The sequence below is a fragment of the Balaenoptera musculus genome, chromosome 7 (assembly GCF_009873245.2).
Source record: "Balaenoptera musculus isolate JJ_BM4_2016_0621 chromosome 7, mBalMus1.pri.v3, whole genome shotgun sequence".
In the NCBI taxonomy this organism is placed as follows: domain Eukaryota; kingdom Metazoa; phylum Chordata; class Mammalia; order Artiodactyla; family Balaenopteridae; genus Balaenoptera; species Balaenoptera musculus.
In genome coordinates, this window is record NC_045791.1 from 78,275,701 (window position 1) to 78,295,555 (window position 19,855).

The 19,855-nt window shown below is 43.5% G+C and overlaps 1 protein-coding gene across 1 annotated transcript in view; it reads left to right on the forward strand.

The window, feature by feature from the left end:
• The window catches only part of LOC118897972 (aldehyde oxidase), a 51,849-nt gene extending 35,045 nt beyond the window's left edge, over window positions 1–16,804 (forward strand). Inside the window, exons 20-28 of the mRNA XM_036857661.1 lie at window positions 20–115; window positions 1,970–2,098; window positions 2,799–2,873; window positions 4,290–4,342; window positions 5,556–5,670; window positions 8,901–8,966; window positions 13,010–13,198; window positions 14,160–14,327; window positions 15,284–16,804. Coding sequence (XP_036713556.1) covers window positions 20–115; window positions 1,970–2,098; window positions 2,799–2,873; window positions 4,290–4,342; window positions 5,556–5,670; window positions 8,901–8,966; window positions 13,010–13,198; window positions 14,160–14,327; window positions 15,284–15,334 — 942 coding nt within the window. The 3' untranslated portion in view covers window positions 15,335–16,804. The remainder of the gene's footprint in view (window positions 1–19; window positions 116–1,969; window positions 2,099–2,798; window positions 2,874–4,289; window positions 4,343–5,555; window positions 5,671–8,900; window positions 8,967–13,009; window positions 13,199–14,159; window positions 14,328–15,283) is intronic.
• The last annotated feature ends 3,051 nt before the right edge of the window (window positions 16,805–19,855 follow it).

Sequence of the window (19,855 nt, forward strand, 5' to 3'; positions counted from 1 at the left end):
TTTCATCTTTTTTGCTTAGGCTGCTGCCCTGGTTCACATTTATCTAGATGGGTCTGTGCTGGTGACTCATGGTGGAATTGAAATGGGGCAGGGGGTCCACACTAAAATGATTCAGGTAAGAATGCAAATAATTGGATTAGGTCGGATGTGTGCTTGTAGATATGTGTATGAGAGAGAAACTTGGAGTGTACATTTTCTGTTCCAAAATAAAAAGGATAGGCGACTTTAGCTTTGACTACTTCAACTGCTAAGCTATTCACAGAAACTGGGTAAACAAGCCAGTTTTGTAACTGACCCTCCTAAAAGAATGTGGTAGAATAGCCTCTGGTTGTCTTATTGCTAAAGAAGGTGGTATGGTCATTTGCTGCTTCCCTTTGGATATATTAACAAGTGTGTTGTCTTCTCTGAACCCTTGCTGGGCAATAAAAAGATTTGGAAATTCTGATGTATTGCATTATTTCTTGCCCTTTTTATAGTAAGGACTCTGAACAACTGATAGTATAAAACACATTTGATATTTCTAACCAAACTACCAGTTTTCTTTTCGCTCAATTATTTTAGAATAAGTTTTAGCTACTGTTTCTATTTTGCTAATTATTGTAATACAGATTATAAAACATTTGAGAGGCAAACATTATCTTAGAAAATGCTGCACAATTCCACCACTTAGCAATAATCACTGTTTTGGGGTCTATTTTGACTTTTTTTCTTTTTCAAAAAATCACTAGCATTCTGTTTATATAATTTTGTATCCTGGATTTTCACCTGACCATTTCCTCCTGTCATTAAGAATTCTTTACAATCATGATTTTTAATGCTGCATGTATATGTCTGTATAATTTATTTAGCCATCCCCAATTGTTGAACACTTCAGTGAACATTTTTGTCCATAAACCTGTGATCAAACCAATGATTTTTTTAAAAAATAAATTCCAGGAATGGAATTACTGGGTCACAGAATATATCTTAAGTCACTTGACACATGTTACCAAATTGTTTTCCAGAAAGTATCCATCACATTACACCACTACCCAACATTGTACGTTATGGATTGTTTTAAAAAAAATCTTAGATAATTTAATAGAGGAAAATATCTCATTATTGCTTTAATTTGCACTTTTCTGATCATAGAGGTGCTGAATATATGTTTTATTTCATGTTATCACTCGCTTGAGAATTGTGTGGTCATACCTGTCCCCCTTTCTGGGGTGAGACTTCAGTGTTTTCCTCATTGGGCCACCAGAAACCCTTCTGTTCTAAGCCTATGCGCTTTGTGTAGGCAGTCTTCTGAAAGCCAGTGATGGGGAGGGCTCTGTATGCCTTATGCCCCTGTCGTAATTGTGGACAGACTCAACTAAGCCATACTGCTAGCAGGAAAGAGAATGTGGAACCAGCTGAGATTAGTAGTATGATTTTTCCCCGTCATTAAACACAAAGGAAGAACCTAGCAGCCAGCTAAGTCCTTATGTTGGCCAGTGGCACTGGCACCATGTACTTCTGGGATCTCCAGTTGGTGCAGCTGCTTTAACAAAGCCATTGTCCTTTCTCAGAAATGCTCTCTTCCTGGAGCATCTCCGGAAATGTGGATAAGGCATCTCCTCTCTGATGAAGTCAGATTTGCTAGAATTTGGCAGAGTGCAGAGGTAGGAGAGGCCTTGAAGGTGTTGATTTCATGATGATGAAAACATGAAACATTTCTTCCTGCCTTGGCTTGGGGCCTCACCTCCTCTTCCTGGTGCTATTGCACAAAAGAAAGTCAAAGAACAAGAAAGTGTGCTCAGGGCTGGGGGGGCCAGACTAGCTACAGGGTCTTAGTCAAGAGGAACTTCTTGTGGCTGGAAGAATTCGTGGTCCTGCCGCTTGTTCCAGTTGGGCATGGGTGTGTTCCACACACATGCTACCATGTGCTAAGAGCACTGGTCTATGACTAACCAAAGAAAAGTGAAAGAAGATCTCTTCCAAAATCCAGGTGGCCAGTCGTGAATTAAGGATGCCATTGTCCAACATCCACCTTCGGGGAACAAGCACAGAAACCGTCCCTAATGCAAACATCTCTGGAGGTTCCGTGGTGGCCGATCTCAATGGGTTGGCAGTAAAGGTAAAAATTGTTGCAGTGGCACCCAAATCATGAACCCCATCAAGGCTGGAGCTCAGAAGATGCTGCAAATCAATCCAGCTCTTGTCTCCTTCCCACACCCTCTTGGGGAAAACTGCGCCTTCCCCCAGTCGGGGGCTCAGTCAGTGTCCAGGACTGGCCACTCCCCTGAGCGGGAGATGCCTCCTCCTTTCTCCCTCACTCCTGACAGCTCACTGGTCCCCAAGCCCTATCAGTTCTACTCAGAAATGTCTCTTTCCAGTTCCAGGTTGCAGTACCATGGCTGCTTTGGTTCAAACTCGTGCCTCTTGTCAGGGCCATCGCAAGGCTCTGTCTGTCCACCCCAGTTTCATTGCCTTTCACTCTGGCTTCCTGCAGCCAGGGAAAGCTTTCCCACAAAATAAATCTGACCATGCTGTGCTTAAAAACCGGTGGTTTATCAACAGTTTTTCTCTTAAGTCCTGACCGCTTAGCAGGGCTTACAAGGCCCCCATCCCAGGCGGTCTGTCTTTAAGACCAGCTCATGCTTCATCCCCACCCCCATGAGACCTTTCACACCACCTCTTACGGGGTTGGTGTCTTCCTTCTCCGTGTACCATGAGCCTCTTAAATAAGCCTATACAACAGCACATAATAGTGTGTTTTTGAAATTGTTGTTCGCCTGACATTATGGTCATAATTTTAACTAAAAAATAATCCGTAGGATGCTTGTCGAACTCTTCTAAAACGCCTTGAACCCATCATCAGCAAGAATCCTGGAGGCACTTGGAAGGACTGGGTGAGAATCACTGTTACTTTGTGTTGTATGTTAGGGGAAAAAAGGAGAGAGGAGATTGAGATGTGTGAATCAAATATCAGTAGAAAGGGCACATTAAAAGGTACTGCAGTTACATCATGATCAATAGAGGCCTTTGGCTCTCGGCATGTGGAAATATTATCACAGCATGATGGAGGAACTCCTACATCTGGGACAATTCTCTATTAGAGAAAAGATGGTTCTTGTGTCCAGAACTCTTGTTTTAATCAAGAATTAATTAATGTTTCTTCCTAAGGAATCTAGGTATTTTCTAGATAATAGCAGTCCATCTATTTGTTCTTTTTTGGGGGTTCCCCTGTTGCTAAAATTGGAAGATAACACTAGAATCCTGTTATAAAAGTAAAAATCATATAAGCACTCTTTTAGACAGAGGAAACCAAGCCATTTGGGTATATATTCAGCAAGTAGTAGGCACTAAATGGAATAGAAATATTCAGCTGCTTCCTTTCATCTACCTAAAATCTAATTGGATGAGAAGACACACATTCTAAAGTCAACTAGGAAACTTTTCAGAGTAACAGCTTCTAAAGTACCAGATGGTGTGGAATGGATACCCACTGAAGGCTGACAGTTCTAGGATGTCAAGTCATATTAAAGCACTGGTCTGGAGGAAATAACATTGGAGAGTCTTCCTTAGAAATGGTTCCTGCTATTCCATAGAGTTAGGATTCATTCCATAGTTCATATTTATAGGAGCTCTCAATCCTTTCTGGGCATATTTATTTCTGCCCTTTGCCCAGTGCTTCCTGGGAGACTCTGGTTGGAGAAAGATGGAGAGAGATGCAGTGCAAGAGAGTCGGTCCTCCACCATCAAAAAATGGTGCCATTCAGCCCAGTTTCTTCTGTAATGGTTGCACTTCTCATATTTTTCTTTCTCAGACTTGGGGACATCATTCTGTATCTTAGTCAACTATGTACACTGCAGAGTCAGGAGAACTTTTGGTATAAATGGTACAATTCAGCAAGATTGTACCCCTCTCCTAAGTCTGTTGTGGATACATGATATTAAAATTAAGTGTCTGACCACCCATTTTTTCCTGAAATGTTCTGTGTTAATAGGCTAAGTCTTTCCAGGTGACTGAGTGAAATTCTTCATAAGCAGAACATGTGTTGCCCACAATAGTCCAATCTATAAGTGTAACATACCATGGGAGTCATTTATTATGATGATATGCATTGAACAAATGCTATGCCTACAAGCAGTGAACTATAAATGCCTATAGAGATGGAAAATGCTGAAAGGAATAAATTAAACTTGGTCCTTCCTAGTTATTACTACTGATCACTTTATTTAACAGAGTAAAATTAATATTGAAGTCTCGAGTGATTCTTACTTTAAACATCTTTATTGCATCACGTTGTATTCTTCTTTCCCAGGCACAGGCTGCTTTTGATGAAAGCATTAGTCTTTCAGCTACTGGATACTTCAGGTAAATAGTCCTTTCAATCGCATGCTATGGAAAATAGCAGTGGTATCTTGAGGGGAAGTTTCATTTCTGTTTGACACTTGGGCAAAAAATGATTTTGTACCTTGTGTTAACCCACTGTTATAAAGAACATTTAGGCGCTACTTAATCCAAATTTCCAGAAAGCCTGGGAAAAAATAGACACACAAATAAAATACAGCTGAGTCGATGATTCAAATCATACTGGGAAGTACTAGAGGGTTCCCTGGGGGTTAGTGCTTGGAACCCACAACAGTGGTTGACCTTTTGCTGAAAACTCAGTGTGTCCCTTAAGTTAGGAAGTGAAGGGAAAGGGATGCAAATTAAACCCATAATAAGATAAATACCATTTCACACCTTCTAGATAGGCAAAATATAAGAATTTGACAATAACTATGTGTTGTCAACTCAGACACTTTGGAAGAGAATCTATCAATTTATCGAGTTATTTTAATGGAGAGTGGAAGCCATCAGGGAGCAGAGTGATACAGAGAGTCACACCCGATTTTGTCTCTTTGCCACTTGTCAGGGGAGTCCCAGGCTATCAGGAATTGGCTATCAGGAATAAGCCCCTCCAGACTGGGCAGAGCAGAGGAGAGAAGGGTAGAAAGTACTGGCAAGCTGCTGGCCTATGCTTCTCTTCTACCGTGGCATTCGTTTGGTGTTCTTAAAGAACAGTTAGGAACAGAGCAGGCCGTGGTGCCTGATGGAGCGACCAGAGTAGTGGCACAGAATGAGAGCCAAGGGGCCTGATCCCTCGCACAGAGGGCTGAATCCTAGAGCCAGCAAGACAGGTGAACTGGCAAGCGTGCACCTTTGATGTAGTGTTCGGTGTAAAATCCAGGTGGAATCCCCCAAATCTGATGACGATAGGATTACATGACCCAATATTAGCCAAAAGCAACAGGATATCCATACAGTCAGCAGTTAACTTCCAAGCATAAGGAGTCAGTGGTAGGGAGTGGTTTCATGTTTTTACCAGGCAAAGCAAGTTTAATAAGAAAGAAGTAAATATTTATTTATTCAGCAGACTTATTGCATGTATTGTGTGCTACACGTCATTGTGCATGTGCACTCCTCTGGTTTGCTGTGCATACAAATTGAGCACAGCTCTTAACGGGTCTGTTTAATCATTGTGGTCTGCAATTAGGGGACTTGATCACTTAACAACGCTCCTCAAGAATTCTGTTTCCTCCAGGGGTTATGAGTCGAACATGAACTGGGAGACGGGCGAAGGCCGTCCTTTCGAATACTTTGTTTATGGAGCTGCCTGTTCCGAGGTTGAGATAGACTGTCTGACAGGTGCTCATAAGGTCAGTACCAGTTGGGAAGGTCTTCAAGTTGAACTCTAGATACATCTATTTTCCACATATTCCATCTGTCTGAGCACCAGAGAGGCACCATGTAATCGGCCTAAGGATAATTTGTCTGTTTTACCAAGGAAAATAGAAGCTCAGCAATCGCCTCGGTGTTTTATGTGGAAAACAACTGGCAGCCTCTCTTCTTTATTTCCCCTGCTCTTTCAAATGGAATCAGGGGAAAAAATCACTTCAAGGAAGAAACACAGCCTACAGGGGGCTTCGATGTAGAAACACAGCCTACAGGGGGCTTCCTCTTGCATGAAATGCCATCATATGGCATTCTTGAAGGATTTCATAAGCATCCACAATCTGCTAACAAGCACCAAGGGCCAGCCCAGGGGAGCTAGTGGGCAGCTTTTGATATCTTTGGTCCAGCTAGGTCCTGCTTTTTAGATAGTTTAAGAGCATCCTTATGCTTTTAAGGAATGCTATGAGGAGATGCGCACACAGATTCTCACACACACACACGCTCCTGCTTCAAGGACTCAGAGTTTCTCCTCTTGTAGCTGGGCTTTTGAGGGTAAATGAAGCCCCTTGCCACTATCAATAACAATAAATGATCATCGATGGATTAAATGGGACTGTGATACCCTCACAACTGTCATGTGATAATCTGCCCAAAACCTACCCAGAGGTAAGCTCTAGTTCTTGATATTTCCAAACATCCTTTGTGACTGCATCTTGGATTGTGATCAAATATAAATTTTCATTTAATATGTCTCCAGCCTGTATGTTTTTAAACTGTAGTCAGCTTAATCTTTGAAATTATATACACCCTTATTGAACCTACACCTTTATTGAATCTGCCCATTCAAGTATCTAGCTCGTCTGGATTCTGATTCAAACCAGATTACTTTTGGGGAAACTTGGACTGGGGCAAGACAATGAGCACTCCAAGCATGCTTTTCATGCTACGGTAGCTGTCCTGTGTTAGGGAGTTCAGTAGAAATTTCTCTCATGCTAACTGATTTCTACATCCCCCCTCCCTCGAAGAAAATGTTGGTGAAGACTTAATCATTTGGGTTTCCTTGTGTCTTGCATCTGCCTTGGTCTTGTTAAGATCTAAGAACAGGGTAATAACTAGCCTTGGTATGAAATGTTAAGGTGTGCTCTTATGATTTATTGAACAATCTTTTTTTAATATAAATTTATTTATTTATTTATTTATGGCTGCGTTGGGTCATAGTTGCTGTGCACGGGCTTTCTCTAGTTGCAGCGAGCGGGGGCTACTCTTTCATTGCAGTGCGCAGCCTTCTCATGGCAGAGGCTTCTCTTGTTGCGGAGCACGGGCTCTAGGTGCAAGGGCTTCAGTAGTTGTGGCATGCAGCCTCAGTAGTTGTGGCTCGTGGGCTTTAGAGCGCAGGCTCAGTAGTTATGGTGCATGGGCTTAGTTGCTCGGTGGCATGTGGGATCTTCCCGGACCAGGGCTCAAACCTGTGTCCTCTGCATTGGCAGGCGGATTCTTAACCACTGCGCCACCAGGGAAGCCCAACTGAACAATCTTAAGAGATGCATGAAACAGCCTTATCAGATGTCGTCATCAAAGCTAGACCTGAGGCTCAGGTTAGGTATCACCCCAAGGCAAAAGGCCGTAATGTGACATCCCACTAAGGGACCTCCCTGTGGCCTGTTTTTCAGAAATTCTCTTCATATTGATGGAATTGCTTTAACAGACATTTATTAGCTGATACCATTTCTGAGGGTCAGGAACCTGGGAGTGGCTTATTGGGGTGATTCTGGCTTGGGTTTCCTCATGAGGTTACCGCCAAGCTGTCGGCCAGGGTTGCAGTCATCTCAAGGCTCAACGGCAGCTGGAGAATCCGATTCCAAGCTGCATTGCGTGGTTGTTGGCAGGAAGCTTCAGTTTCTCACTGGCTGTTGGCCAGAGGTCTCCATTCCTCACCACATGGACCTCTCCATAGGATGTTTCGGTGTCCTCAGGATGTGAAAGCTGGTTCCCCGCGAGGGATTGGTCCAAAGGAAAAGGAGAGAGAGAGAGTGTGCGTGATTAAGATAGCACCCAAGACAGAAGCCACAGTCAACCTAATCTCGGAGTGATGAACTATTACTTCTGCCGTATCCTACCGATCACACAAACCACCCCTGGTAGAGTGTGGGAGCGGGCTGCGTGAGGACGTGAATACGGGGAGGTGGGGTCACCGAGGGCCGTCGTGGAGCCTGACTGCCACAGCCTAAAACAGCGCTGTCAAATGACAGTGCAGACAGCAGTAAGTCCACAGCCTTGAAAGCAAAAGCTTCACTAACACTGCAGAATTGAGAGCACCCCTGCTCGCCTCCAGTTGAGGCCACTGGTCTCCTAGAAGAGGCCACCAGCCTTGCTAACTGGTGTGGAGGAGAAATTTACATTTCACTGTGTCTTTAAATAAGAGGGGTGGGTGCCTGAAGTTTTATTATAGTTAAACATTCTAGATCACTATCTAATTTACTTAAGACAAACGCTAGATGAAAGTCCCAGATCAAATAAGGAAATTCTTGGGTTTCCTTTGTTCCATTAATAATTATAAGTAGAATCTGTCATGACAAAGACCATATGTCACATAAAAGAAGGTACAGACCTGCAGGGGAGCAAAGGTGTCACCACCAGCCTGGCTGGGCCTGCTGTCGTTCTCCTCATTTGTAGGTTATCAGAGAACTTTTGGTCACCAAAGTTGTAACGTTAGATTTAACCTCTGCTCTGCTCTAAAAATGAAAAATGTAAAATAGCAGATAACAGATTTTTTGCTGATGTACCCTGAGTTCTTGATTCAGTAACTGTCACCCAGCCAGTTGGACTCTGAATGTGGGGTTGTGTGGTAGCCACAAAGTTTTGCAACAAGGATCAAGAGGGCCAGAGACATTTCCTGTTTTCTGTGGCATATGTTCTGTTTGTTGTAGTGGATTAAACTGAATATGTTACATCACTCAGCTGGAATCAAAGTCAAGTAAATATTTTTCTCTCCTATTGTTTCCAAGAAAACTAAATCACTGATTAAGCTGGTTGAGTATTTATATAACTTTGAAAGTTATACATAATAAACTTTGTTGCTTCTTTCTCCTGAAATATAATGTGGCCCAAAGATAGGTTCTTTTCCAATGCCATCCTGACAGGAACTGCTTCTCGACTTTGTCTCCCCAAGTTGTATTCATTAAACTAAACGTTTTTACTTTTTTTTAATTACTAGAACATCAGAACAGACATTGTCATGGATGTTGGCTGCAGTATAAATCCGGCCCTTGACATAGGCCAGGTATGTGGAACTGACTTTCCTGACTCCCTATTTGTAAAAGTCAAAACTTTTGGGGGAATCTGCCAGGAACACATCCCGTTGGCTTATTCATCACCTTCTTATTCTATCCCTTTATTCAGAATCTTTCCGTTCAGGACAGCCACAGAACTCAAATCTCATGGTGTTTAAAAAAGGGAAGGGAACAAAGGTGTTTCAGGTAGTTTTTGAAAAAACATACAGTCTGTGACTGGGGAGCTTGAATGAGCAGGACTAAGCCTAGAGGTGAAAAGTGAGCCCCATACCTGTGGGCTGGAAGTAGAACGCAGTGCTTAGTGCTGAATCTTGGGGAGATGATGGGCTCTGGCTTCAGGGTGTTTAATGTTGGGTTGAGATAACAAACGTCAAATAGTTACAGCAGCAGCTGTTGATGGGTAGCTTATTTTGCCCACAGACATTTTAAAATTTAAATTTGAAATAATTAACAAGATTGAAAAATCACAAGCTGTTTTACATGAATTTTCAAATGGCTACATCTCTTGGAAACACAGAAAATTTGCCAACACCGGAGCTCCGTTTCCACGAGGAAAAGTTGATTGGCTGCTTCTTTAGAGAGTCACATGCTCTCTGGAAGCTTCACTCACTTTCTTTACCCGCCTCAGCCCCAGTGGGCCATTCAGCTCCCTACTCGCAATGGAGCGTATAGTCTTAGGGACTCTCCAATTAGGACATTGACTGGAGAATGGGAAGAATGTATGGGTTGGAGAAGTCAAAGCAGGCTTCCGGGAGGAAGTGGTGTGGACCAGGTAGTCAAAGAATGAGCAGGAAGAGGTGTTCCGGGTGGGAGGAGAGTGGAGGAAATCAACCTAAAGAAAGAGCTAAGATCCTGCACACCTTGTGTTCATGGCTGGCAGTGAGGAGAGGCTGGTGGCCGCGCTCACCCACGTCCCAGGAGCAGGACGTGAGGCTGGAGGTAGGGAGCAAAAGAGGGCCGGGTTGGTGGAAGCCTCCAAAGACAGGCACCTCACTTAGCGGGTGGAGGGGACTTGGCCCGGGGAGCAGTCTGGAGTGTTAGGAAGCTTCCTCTAACATCGTGGTAGAGAAGAACATCTCTGCTAATAGATAGAAGTGAGGATGGAGATGGGTGGAGAAAATATGGCCACAGGAAGGAAAGAAAGGAAGAAGAGACTCAGAAATCAGAAGTCTGTGTGGAAAGGTAATTTTGTCCACGTGCTGACATCTAAGAACCGGAGCATTTTAAAGCTGTAAAGGAAGCTAAGCAAGCACACGGTTCAAACTCTTCCTGTTACAGGCGAGGAAACTGAGTCCAGAGGTGTGAGGCCAGCAGGCTCGTCAGTGAGGAGTGGCATGAGCTGCTAAGGTTCCGGAGCCCCGAGAGCCTTTCCTGGGGTGCTGGGGTCTGTGGCCAACCAGGCAGAGAGCGTTTCATCTGCCCTGTAGGCAGAAGAAGTCAGGTCATTTGGGCTACGGGCTCTCTGAGGGTTCTTCCAGAGCTGCAATTTTAATGCCAGGCTGAGATTCGAATGCAAGTCCTTTGAGTGAACTTAGCGCTAAGATGTTCAGACATGCTTCGAGGTGAACTTGTAAGTAAACATTTGGAGACATACTCCAAGACATGCTGAAAACCCCCTTCAACTGCATTTTTTTTTTAACATCTTCATTGGAGTATAATTGCTTTACAATGGTGTGTTAGTTTCTGCTTTATAACAAAGTGAATCAGTTATACATATACATATGTTTCCATATCTCTTCCCTCTTGCATCTCCCTCCCTCCCGCCCTCCCTATCCCACACCTCTAGGTGGTCACAAAGCACAGAGCTGATCTCCCTGTGCTATGCGGCTGCTTCCCACTAGCTATCTATTTTACGTTTGGTAGTGTATATATGTCCATGCCACTCTCTCTCTTTGTCACGTCTTACCCTTCCCCCTCCCCATATCCTCAAGTCCATTCTCTAGTAGGTCTGTGTCTTTATTCCCCTCTTGCCACTAGGTTCTTCATGACATTTTTTTTTTCTTAGCTTCCATATATATGTGTTAGCATACTGTATTTGTTTTTCTCTTTCTGACTTACTTCACTCTGTATGACAGACTCTAACTCCATCCACCTCACTACAAATAACTCCATTTCGTTTCTTTTTATGGCTGAGTAATATTCCATTGTATATATGTGCCACATCTTCTTTATCCATTCATCCGATGATGGACACTTAGGTTGCTTCCATGTCCTGGCTATTGTAAATAGAGCTGCAATGAACATTTTGGTACATGACTCTTTTTGAATTATGGTTTTCTCAGGGTATATGCCCAGTAGTGGGATTGCTGGGTCGTATGGTAGTTCTATTTTTAGTTTTTTAAGGAACCTCCATACTGTTCTCCATAGTGGCTGTATCAGTTTATATTCCCACCAACAGTGCAAGAGGGTTCCCTTTTCTCCACACCCTCTCCAGCATTTATTGTTTCTAGATTTTTTGATGATGGTCATTCTGACCAGTGTGAGATGATATCTCATTGTAGTTTTGATTTGCATTTCTCTAATGAGCATTCTTTCATGTGTTTGTTGGCAATCTGTATATCTTCTTTGGAGAAATGTCTATTTAGGTCTTCTGCCCATTTTTGTTTTTTTTGTTTTTTGTTTTTTTTTTAAACATCTTTATTGAAGTATAATTGCTTTACAATGGTGTGTTAGTTTCTGCTTTATAACAAAGTGAATCAGTTATACATATACATATGTTCCCATATCTCTTCCCTCTTGTATCTCCCTCCCTCCCACCCTCCCTATCCCACCCCTCTAGGTGGTCACAAAGCACCGAGCTGATCTCCCTGTGCTATGCGGCTGCTTCCCACTAGCTATCTATTTTACATTTGGTAGTGTATATATGTCCATGACACTCTCTCACCCTGTCACATCTCACCCCTCCCCCTCCCCATATCCTCAAGTCCATTCTCTAGTAGGTCTGTGTCTTTATTCCCATCTTGCCACTAGGTTCTTCATGACATTTTTTTTTCCTTAGATTCCATATATATGTGTTAGCATACTGTATTTGTTTTTCTCTTTCTGACTTACTTCACTCTGTATGACAGACTCTAACTCCATCCATCTCATTACAAATACCTCCATTTCATTTCTTTTTGTGGCTGAGTAATATTCCATTGTATATATGTGCCACATCTTCTTTATCCATTCATCCGATGATGGACACTTAGGTTGCTTCCATGTCCTGGCTATTGTAAATAGAGCTGCAATGAACATTTTGGTACATGACTCTTTTTGAATTATGGTTTTCTCAGGGTATATGCCCAGTAGTGGGATTGCTGGGTCGTATGGTAGTTCTATTTTTAGTTTTTTAAGGAACCTCCATAGTGTTCTCCATAGTGGCTGTATCAATTTACATTCCCACCAACAGTGCAAGAGGGTTCCCTTTTCTCCACACCCTCTCCAGCATTTATTGTTTCTAGATTTTTTGATGATGGCCATTCTGACCGGTGTGAGATGATACCTCATTGTAGTTTTGATTTGCATTTCTCTAATGATTAATGACGTTGAGCATTCTTTCATGTGTCTGTTGGCCATCTGTATATCTTCTTTGGAGAAATGTCTATTTAGGTCTTCTGCCCATTTTTGGATTGGGTTGTTTGTTTTTTTGTTATTGAGCTGCATGAGCTGCTTGTAAATCTTGGAGATTAATCCTTTGTCAGTTGCTTCATTTGCAAATATTTTCTCCCATTCTGAGGGTTGTCTTTTGGTCTTGTTTATGGTTTCCTTTGCTGTGCAAAAGCTTTTAAGTTTCATTAGGTCCCATTTGTTTATTTGTGTTTTTATTTCCATTTCTCTAGGAGCTGGGTCAAAAAGGATCTTGCTGTGATGTATGTCATAGAGTTTCTGCCCATTTTTGGATTGGGTTGTTTGTTTTTTTGTTACTGAGCTGCATAAGCTGCTTGTAAATCCAACTGCATTTTTAAAATTCAGACTACCAGCAAGAAGGTGAAATGTTACTGTTGACTGTCTTTTCTCATATATGGAATTTTTTTTTTTTTTTTTGCCTCAGATCGAAGGTGCATTTATTCAAGGCATGGGACTTTATACAATAGAGGAACTGAATTATTCTCCTCAGGGGGTCCTGTACACTCGGGGCCCAAACCAATATAAGATCCCTGCCATCTGTGACATCCCCACGGAGTTGCACGTTTCTTTGTTGCCTCCGTCTCAAAACTCAAATACCCTGTATTCGTCTAAGGTAAGCTGTGCTCTATGAATAAATGCATGTTTACGTGATATCTGTGCCAGGAGGGAGGGGCTACATTCATCTCTTGGTTGTTTGGGGGTTTTGACAGTATTGTAGGGGAAAAAAGCCCTGTTAAACATTTTTTTTTTTTTGGCGACCATGCGGCTTACAGGATCTCAGTTCCCCAACCAGTGATTGAACCTGTGCCCCCCACAGTGGAACACGGAGTACTAAACACTGGACCACCAGGGAATTCCCAAAACATTTTAATTTTAAAGTAATTTAACAGCATTATACAATTTTAAAAAAATACTCCAAATCGTGGAGACCAACACAAACTACTATTTTTTTTTTTTTAAAGAAATTCGCGTTCTTTTATTTATTTATTTATTTATTTATGACTGTGTTGAGTCTTCGTTTCTGTACGAGGGCTTTCTCTAGTTGCGGCAAGTGGGGACCACTCTTCATCGCGGTGCGCGGGCCTCTCACCATCGCGGCCTCTCTTATTGTGGAGCACAGGCTCCAGACGCGCAGGCTCAGTAATTGTGGCTCACGGGCCCAGTTGCTCCGTGGCATGTGGGATCTTCCCAGACCAGGGCTCGAACCCGTGTCCCCTGCATTGGCAGGCAGATTCTCAACCACTGCGCCACCAGGGAAGCCCCACAAACTACTATTACCATCAGGTTGTCTGATTTTTCATCTTCGTGCCAGCAATCATCTTCATGACTATATCTGCTTTCTCCATTTGGGATCATTTCCTTAGGCTGGAATCCTAAGAATGGGAATACTGGGTTAAAATAGTGAATTAGCTTTTTAAAGGAAAAAGTTGTACATGTAATATTTAATATTTTATGTACCCGTACATGCACACATGTACCTATAGATGCACATATACATAATACACATACATATGTATATGTATACAGAGAGAGAAAGAGAGAGTCATAATCTAGTTGACTTGTTTCCCTTCCAGGGTCTGGGAGAGTCTGGGGTATTCCTGGGGTGTTCGGTGTTTTTCGCCATCCAGGACGCGGTAAGTGCAGCACGACAGGAGAGAGGACTGTTTGGACCGTTGAAGCTCAATAGTCCACTGACCCCAGAGAAGATTAGAATGGCCTGTGAAGACAAGTTCACAAAAATGGTAGGTTCTGCTCATACAAGTCTGAATTTTTTTTTCCCCTGTCCTTGTGGTTAAGTTTCATTGACCCACCATGGTGGTTTTCCACGGAAGAAAAGATGACAGGAATCCTGAAGACATTTGAGCAGGAGAGCAGCCTGCCTGCAGTGGGGCTCAGTTCTACACCACTAAAAAAGAAAGGTTCATTCTTCATTTCTTCATTCAGCAATTGCATATTCCTCCTTAGTTTTGTTCCCTTCCCAGGACACATTAGTCAGGGATAAAGTTCAGGAACTGTGCCCTGAACCCAAGAATCCCAGGCCAAGAATCTGGGCCACCTCCACAATCTAACTTCCTCGGAAGGAAGTTTAGAGGACAAACTAAACTTCCTTCCAAACCACTGGGAGTATGTGCCATTCCTGATCTGAACCTCAAAGTAGGACAGGCCCTTTCCCAACCCCCAGCAGCAGGAATCCCTCCTGCAGACGACGCCCCCTCCCGCCACGCCCCGCCTCCGGCTGAGCAAATGACTCAGCTCTCCTTGGGCGTTTCCAGTGGGATTTTTCATTGTGGGAGGAGGTCACGCCATTCAGTGACCCCTCTGACTGTAAACAAGTTACTCCTTATACTGAGGGGAGAGCCCCCTCCTATACCTCCTCTCATGATGGCTCTTCACGGTACCCCTTATAGCTCTTCCTAAACCCCACGAATCGCTGCTTCACTCTGGAGAAGCACAGAGGCTGATTCCACCTTTCCTTTGTCCCTCTTCAAGCATGAGATGACTCTCATAGCTGTCCTGCCCCGCCCGACCCTTGGTCTTCTCCTGGATTCCTCCACGTTTCTCATACTGTCGTGGCCAGACCTCTCATTGTCCTGGTCACCCTCTGGGTGGTTTTTATCCTATTTTATAGTCTGCTATTTGTCACACGTCACAAACATTTTCCAAGTTGCAAACATCCAAACTTGTCCTTTTATTCCAGATTCCAAGAGATGAACCTGGATCCTATGTTCCTTGGAGTGTACCCATATGAATCAAATACAAACCTCTGGCGAAGATGGGGTGGCTCTTCCAACAAAGCAATCTATCCAGTCTCAATGCTCTAGGATGATGGGTCTGAAAGACAAATTTTCATAGTTCAGAAATCATTTCACAGAGTATTGCTTTTACAGGATGCTGATTTTAAATGTTCCATTTGGAACTTGGTAGATATGCTTAAGCAATTTAGAAATCATATTTTAAATGGCATAAATGCTAACTGGTTTCCTCTAGAATGGTATTCTTTATTATTCTGTCCCTTAAATCCATCCAGCTGAATGGAATGGAAGATGATGGTTTGTATGTGATTCATAGTTGGCTTGTATCCACCAACAGAAATTATACTGTCTAGTGAAAGGCAATTTTCTAAATAATTTTATTAGTATGAACTGTAAAGTTGTCATTTTCTCATTTGTCCCCATCTGCTATCACCCTCTTTTTCTTGTCAGAATGGATCTAGGCGCTATGTCTGAAGAGTCTGTAGGACCAAAGGAAAAAACCAGATAAATTGAACTTAATCAAAACTAGAAACTTTTGGGCTTCAAAAGAGACTATGAGAAATTGAAAAGACAAACCACAGAAAAGGAAAAAAATACTGAAAATATTTGCAAATCATATGTATGATAAAGATCTAGTGTGCAGAATATATTTTAAAACTCTTACAACTCAACAATAAAAAGATAAATAACCCAATTTTTAAATGGGCAAAGGAATTAAATAGACATTTCTCCAAAGACATCTAGATGGCCAATAAGCACATGAAAAGATGCTCAAACTCATTAGTCATGAAGAAAATGCAAATCAAAACCACAGTGAGATATCATTTCACACCCACTAGGATGGCTATAATCAAAATGATGGACAATAAATAGTAAGTGCTGGCAAGAATGTGAAGCAATTGGAACCCTTATCCATTGCTGGGGAGAATGAAAATGGTGCAGGTCCTCTGGAAAACAGTTTGGCAGTTCCTCAGAAAGTTAAACATGTAGTTATCATATGACCACTCCTACATATATACCCAAGAGAATTGAAAACGTATGTTCACACAAAAACTTGGACACAAAGGTTCATAGCATTATTCATAATAGCCCAAACTGGAAACAGCCCAACTCTATAGACGGATATATGTGGTATATCCATATAAGGGAATATTATTGAGCCATACAACGAATGAAGTACTGATACATGCTACAACATGGATGAACCTTGACAACATTGTCTGAGTGAAAGTAGCCAGGCACAGAAGGCCACATATTGTATGATTCCATCTATGAAATGTCCAGAATAGGCAAATTCATAGAGACAGAGAGTAGATTAATGGTTGCCAGGCCCTGAGGGGAAAAGGGAATGGGACGGTGATGGCTAATGGGTGCGGGGTTTCTTTTCAGGCTGATGACAATGTTCTGGGATTGGATAGTGATGACGGTTGTACAACCTGTGTATATACTAAAAACCACTGAATTATACACACTTTAAAAGAGTGAATGTTATGGTATGTGAGAAACAGAAAACCTGGAAAAGAGTGAGAAGTTGTGAGATTCATAAGAAATTTATCCCAATGGCCTTTAGTGACAGGAAACCTCAAAGTGGACTAAGCAGCAAGACAGAATCACTGAAATACTCCATGTCCATTAATGGCCGAGAGAAACATCGGCACTGATGTGTAAAGGACTAGAGACTAGAGTATACTGTCCTCTCCCTGTCACACGTTCAACTCTTGACTCTTGTCCCAGAGCCAGGTAAGATGGCAAAACTTCTTCAATGGCCTAGGACTAAAGACTAAGGTCATTCTTATTATGGTTACACATGGTTACGTTAAAACCCTTTAAAGAGCAGACTTTCTCATTCATACCACAAATGATTATGGAGCACCTACTATGTGCCAGGCACTGTTCTAGTCACTTAGGACATAACAGTAAACCAGATCAACAAAGATCCCTGCCCTTGTGAAGATTATCATCTAGTCAGGGGAGACAGACAGAAAATAATAGATATAATTGAATTGCAGAGTGTGATCGATGGAGCCGAGTGCTGAGGGAACAATGCAAGTAAAGCAGGTTAAGGCGACGGAGAGGGAGGGAGGCCTGGAGCTGGCTGCAGCTGGATAGTTCTGGGGATGAGGATGGTGAGGGTCTGAGCCAAGCAGGTACCTGGAGGAAGAGCACGTCAGAGCATTAGGGGGCAAAGTCCACGCCGGGGGAGGGGGCCTGCCTCTCTGTGGACAGAAGTGGCGCTTGTGGGCCTGGAACAGGCCTGGGGAGGGGCAGACAAGCAGAGCCTTGAGGCCACTGTGAGGACGTAGGCTTTTAATCTGAGTGAAATGCAGAGCAGAGAAGTAACATGAACTGACCCATTTTAAAGTCTCACCCTGGATGCTGTGGTGACACAGATCAAAGGAGGGCACATTCTTAGGATCCTCACAGCTTGGCTTCCCCAGGTTTTCTGTTTCTTCTGCTTCCTCCCCCCTCTCTTTTTGCCCCTTTGCCAACCCCTCCTCCAGCCCACGTCTATTAAATGCTGGGATTTCCCAGGGAGCCGTGGGTCCTCATCTCTCCTCATCTCGCTCCCTCTCCCTGGCAGGTGCCTTCACTCCTGTGGCTTCTCTGCCTGCAGCCTGGGCTTCTCTCACTCAAAGTCCAGCTCTGAAAACCCAACTTGCCTGTCACTGCCACTTGGATGTCTCAAAGGCACCTCCATCTTAATGGGTCCCAAACAGATCTTCTTGTCAGTGCAGCCATCCACAAGATGCTGAGCCAAAGCCCGGGGTTTGGGGGAAGGGGGGAGTGATCCGAGATGCTCCGTTCTCCAGGTGCGCAAGTCCTGTTAATCCCACCTCAGAGAAATGTCTTACATCTGCCTCTCACTCTCTTTGTTCCCATGTTGTTCCAAGCCATCATTATTTCTAACTTGACTATTGCGGTAGTCTCCTCATCTTTGCACTGTGTTCATTTTGCTTCCCTTCCAAACCATTCTCCAGATTAAAGCCAAAGTTACGTGTAGAAGTATGGACACACACACACACACACACACACACACAATATGATCATGTTACGATCTTGCCTAAAATCCTGCCATGGCTTCCTATTCATCCCACCAGAATACTGTTCCAACTCCCTAAGGTGGCGTGTGTACCCTCAGTGATCTGGTCCCTGCCTACCTCTCCAGCATTATCTCACAACCCCCTCTCTCTTAACCGTGAGCACTTCCAGTTCTATTTCTCGCTTTGGAACCTTTGCCTGTGTCCTCTGCCTGGAAGACACTATCACTTCGACCTATCCTTTTGTCTGTCTGATACTATGTAGTGCTTCTCTCATTTTAAAATGCACACAAGTAACTTGAGGATCTTGTTAAAGTGCAATTAAGCAAGCCCAGAAGCAATAAGGTAAGCCGGAAGTGGTACATCCAAAAATCAAACACAAGCAGGAATTGAAGGAACAAGCAAGCTGCAGGTAACCCAGACCCTGTTACCCACTACTGTTGCACCAGCATGTCTCCCGCAAATCATCCCTGTGGCTACACAGTGGAGTGAGAGGTCCCTTGTGACAAACCGATGGAAAAGGAAAAGTCAGCTTGGTTCTCAAATGGGTGGGCTCAGTATGTGTGTACAAGCCAGGTATGGGTGGTGTCTTCACTACAGCCCCACTCAGAGGTGGTGAGGGCAGATTCTCCTGATGGGCAGAGCTTTGGACGGCACACCTGGTCATCCACTTTGTGTGGAAAGCTGAGTGGCCCAAGGTTAAAATATATATAGACTCATGTGTAGTAGCGACAATCTCATACTTGATTGGCTGTACTACCACACACATTTTGGAAGGTGATTTAGTTGGACCCAGCAGTGTATATACCCTTCGACCCAGGAATTCCAGTTCTAGCAGAAAACAGAGGCAAAGTAGACAAAATGGCATTTGACATTAGCCACCTCTGTCCCTGGTCGCTCCGCTGCTGACACGGTGGGTGTGGGAAGGGCCAGGAGGGCAGGGATGGGCCCTGTGCACCCACGTGGCTGCTGCTGAATGTCCAACCGGCCCCCAGTACAGACCAAAGCTAGTCCCCAGTTTGGCAGCATCCTTCCAGGAGGCCAATTCGCCACGTGGTGGCAAGCTGACAACATTGAACACTTCTACCGTGGAAGGAGCTGTGATTTATTTAAACAGAGATGCATATCTTGGGTGAAGGTTTGCTGTGCCTGCCTCCAGGACCTCAGCCATCACCACTACCTAAGGGCTTACTTAGTATTAAATCTGCTCTCGTAAGATCCCACATGACATCACCTCAGAACAATTTACAGCAAATACTGTCACCTGCTTTGCGGCAGGGTGGGGTAAGCGTGTGATATGGAATCCAATGGTCATATCACATCTGTACCACTCAGAAGCGCCTGGGCAATGGAATGACCTAGAGAGGGTACAACTGACATGCCATCTGGAAGGCTTGTGAGGATGGAACTCCATCCTCCCAGATGCAGGATACTCGCAGTTGAAGGGCTCTATGTGATGTCTCCAGTGGACAATTAACA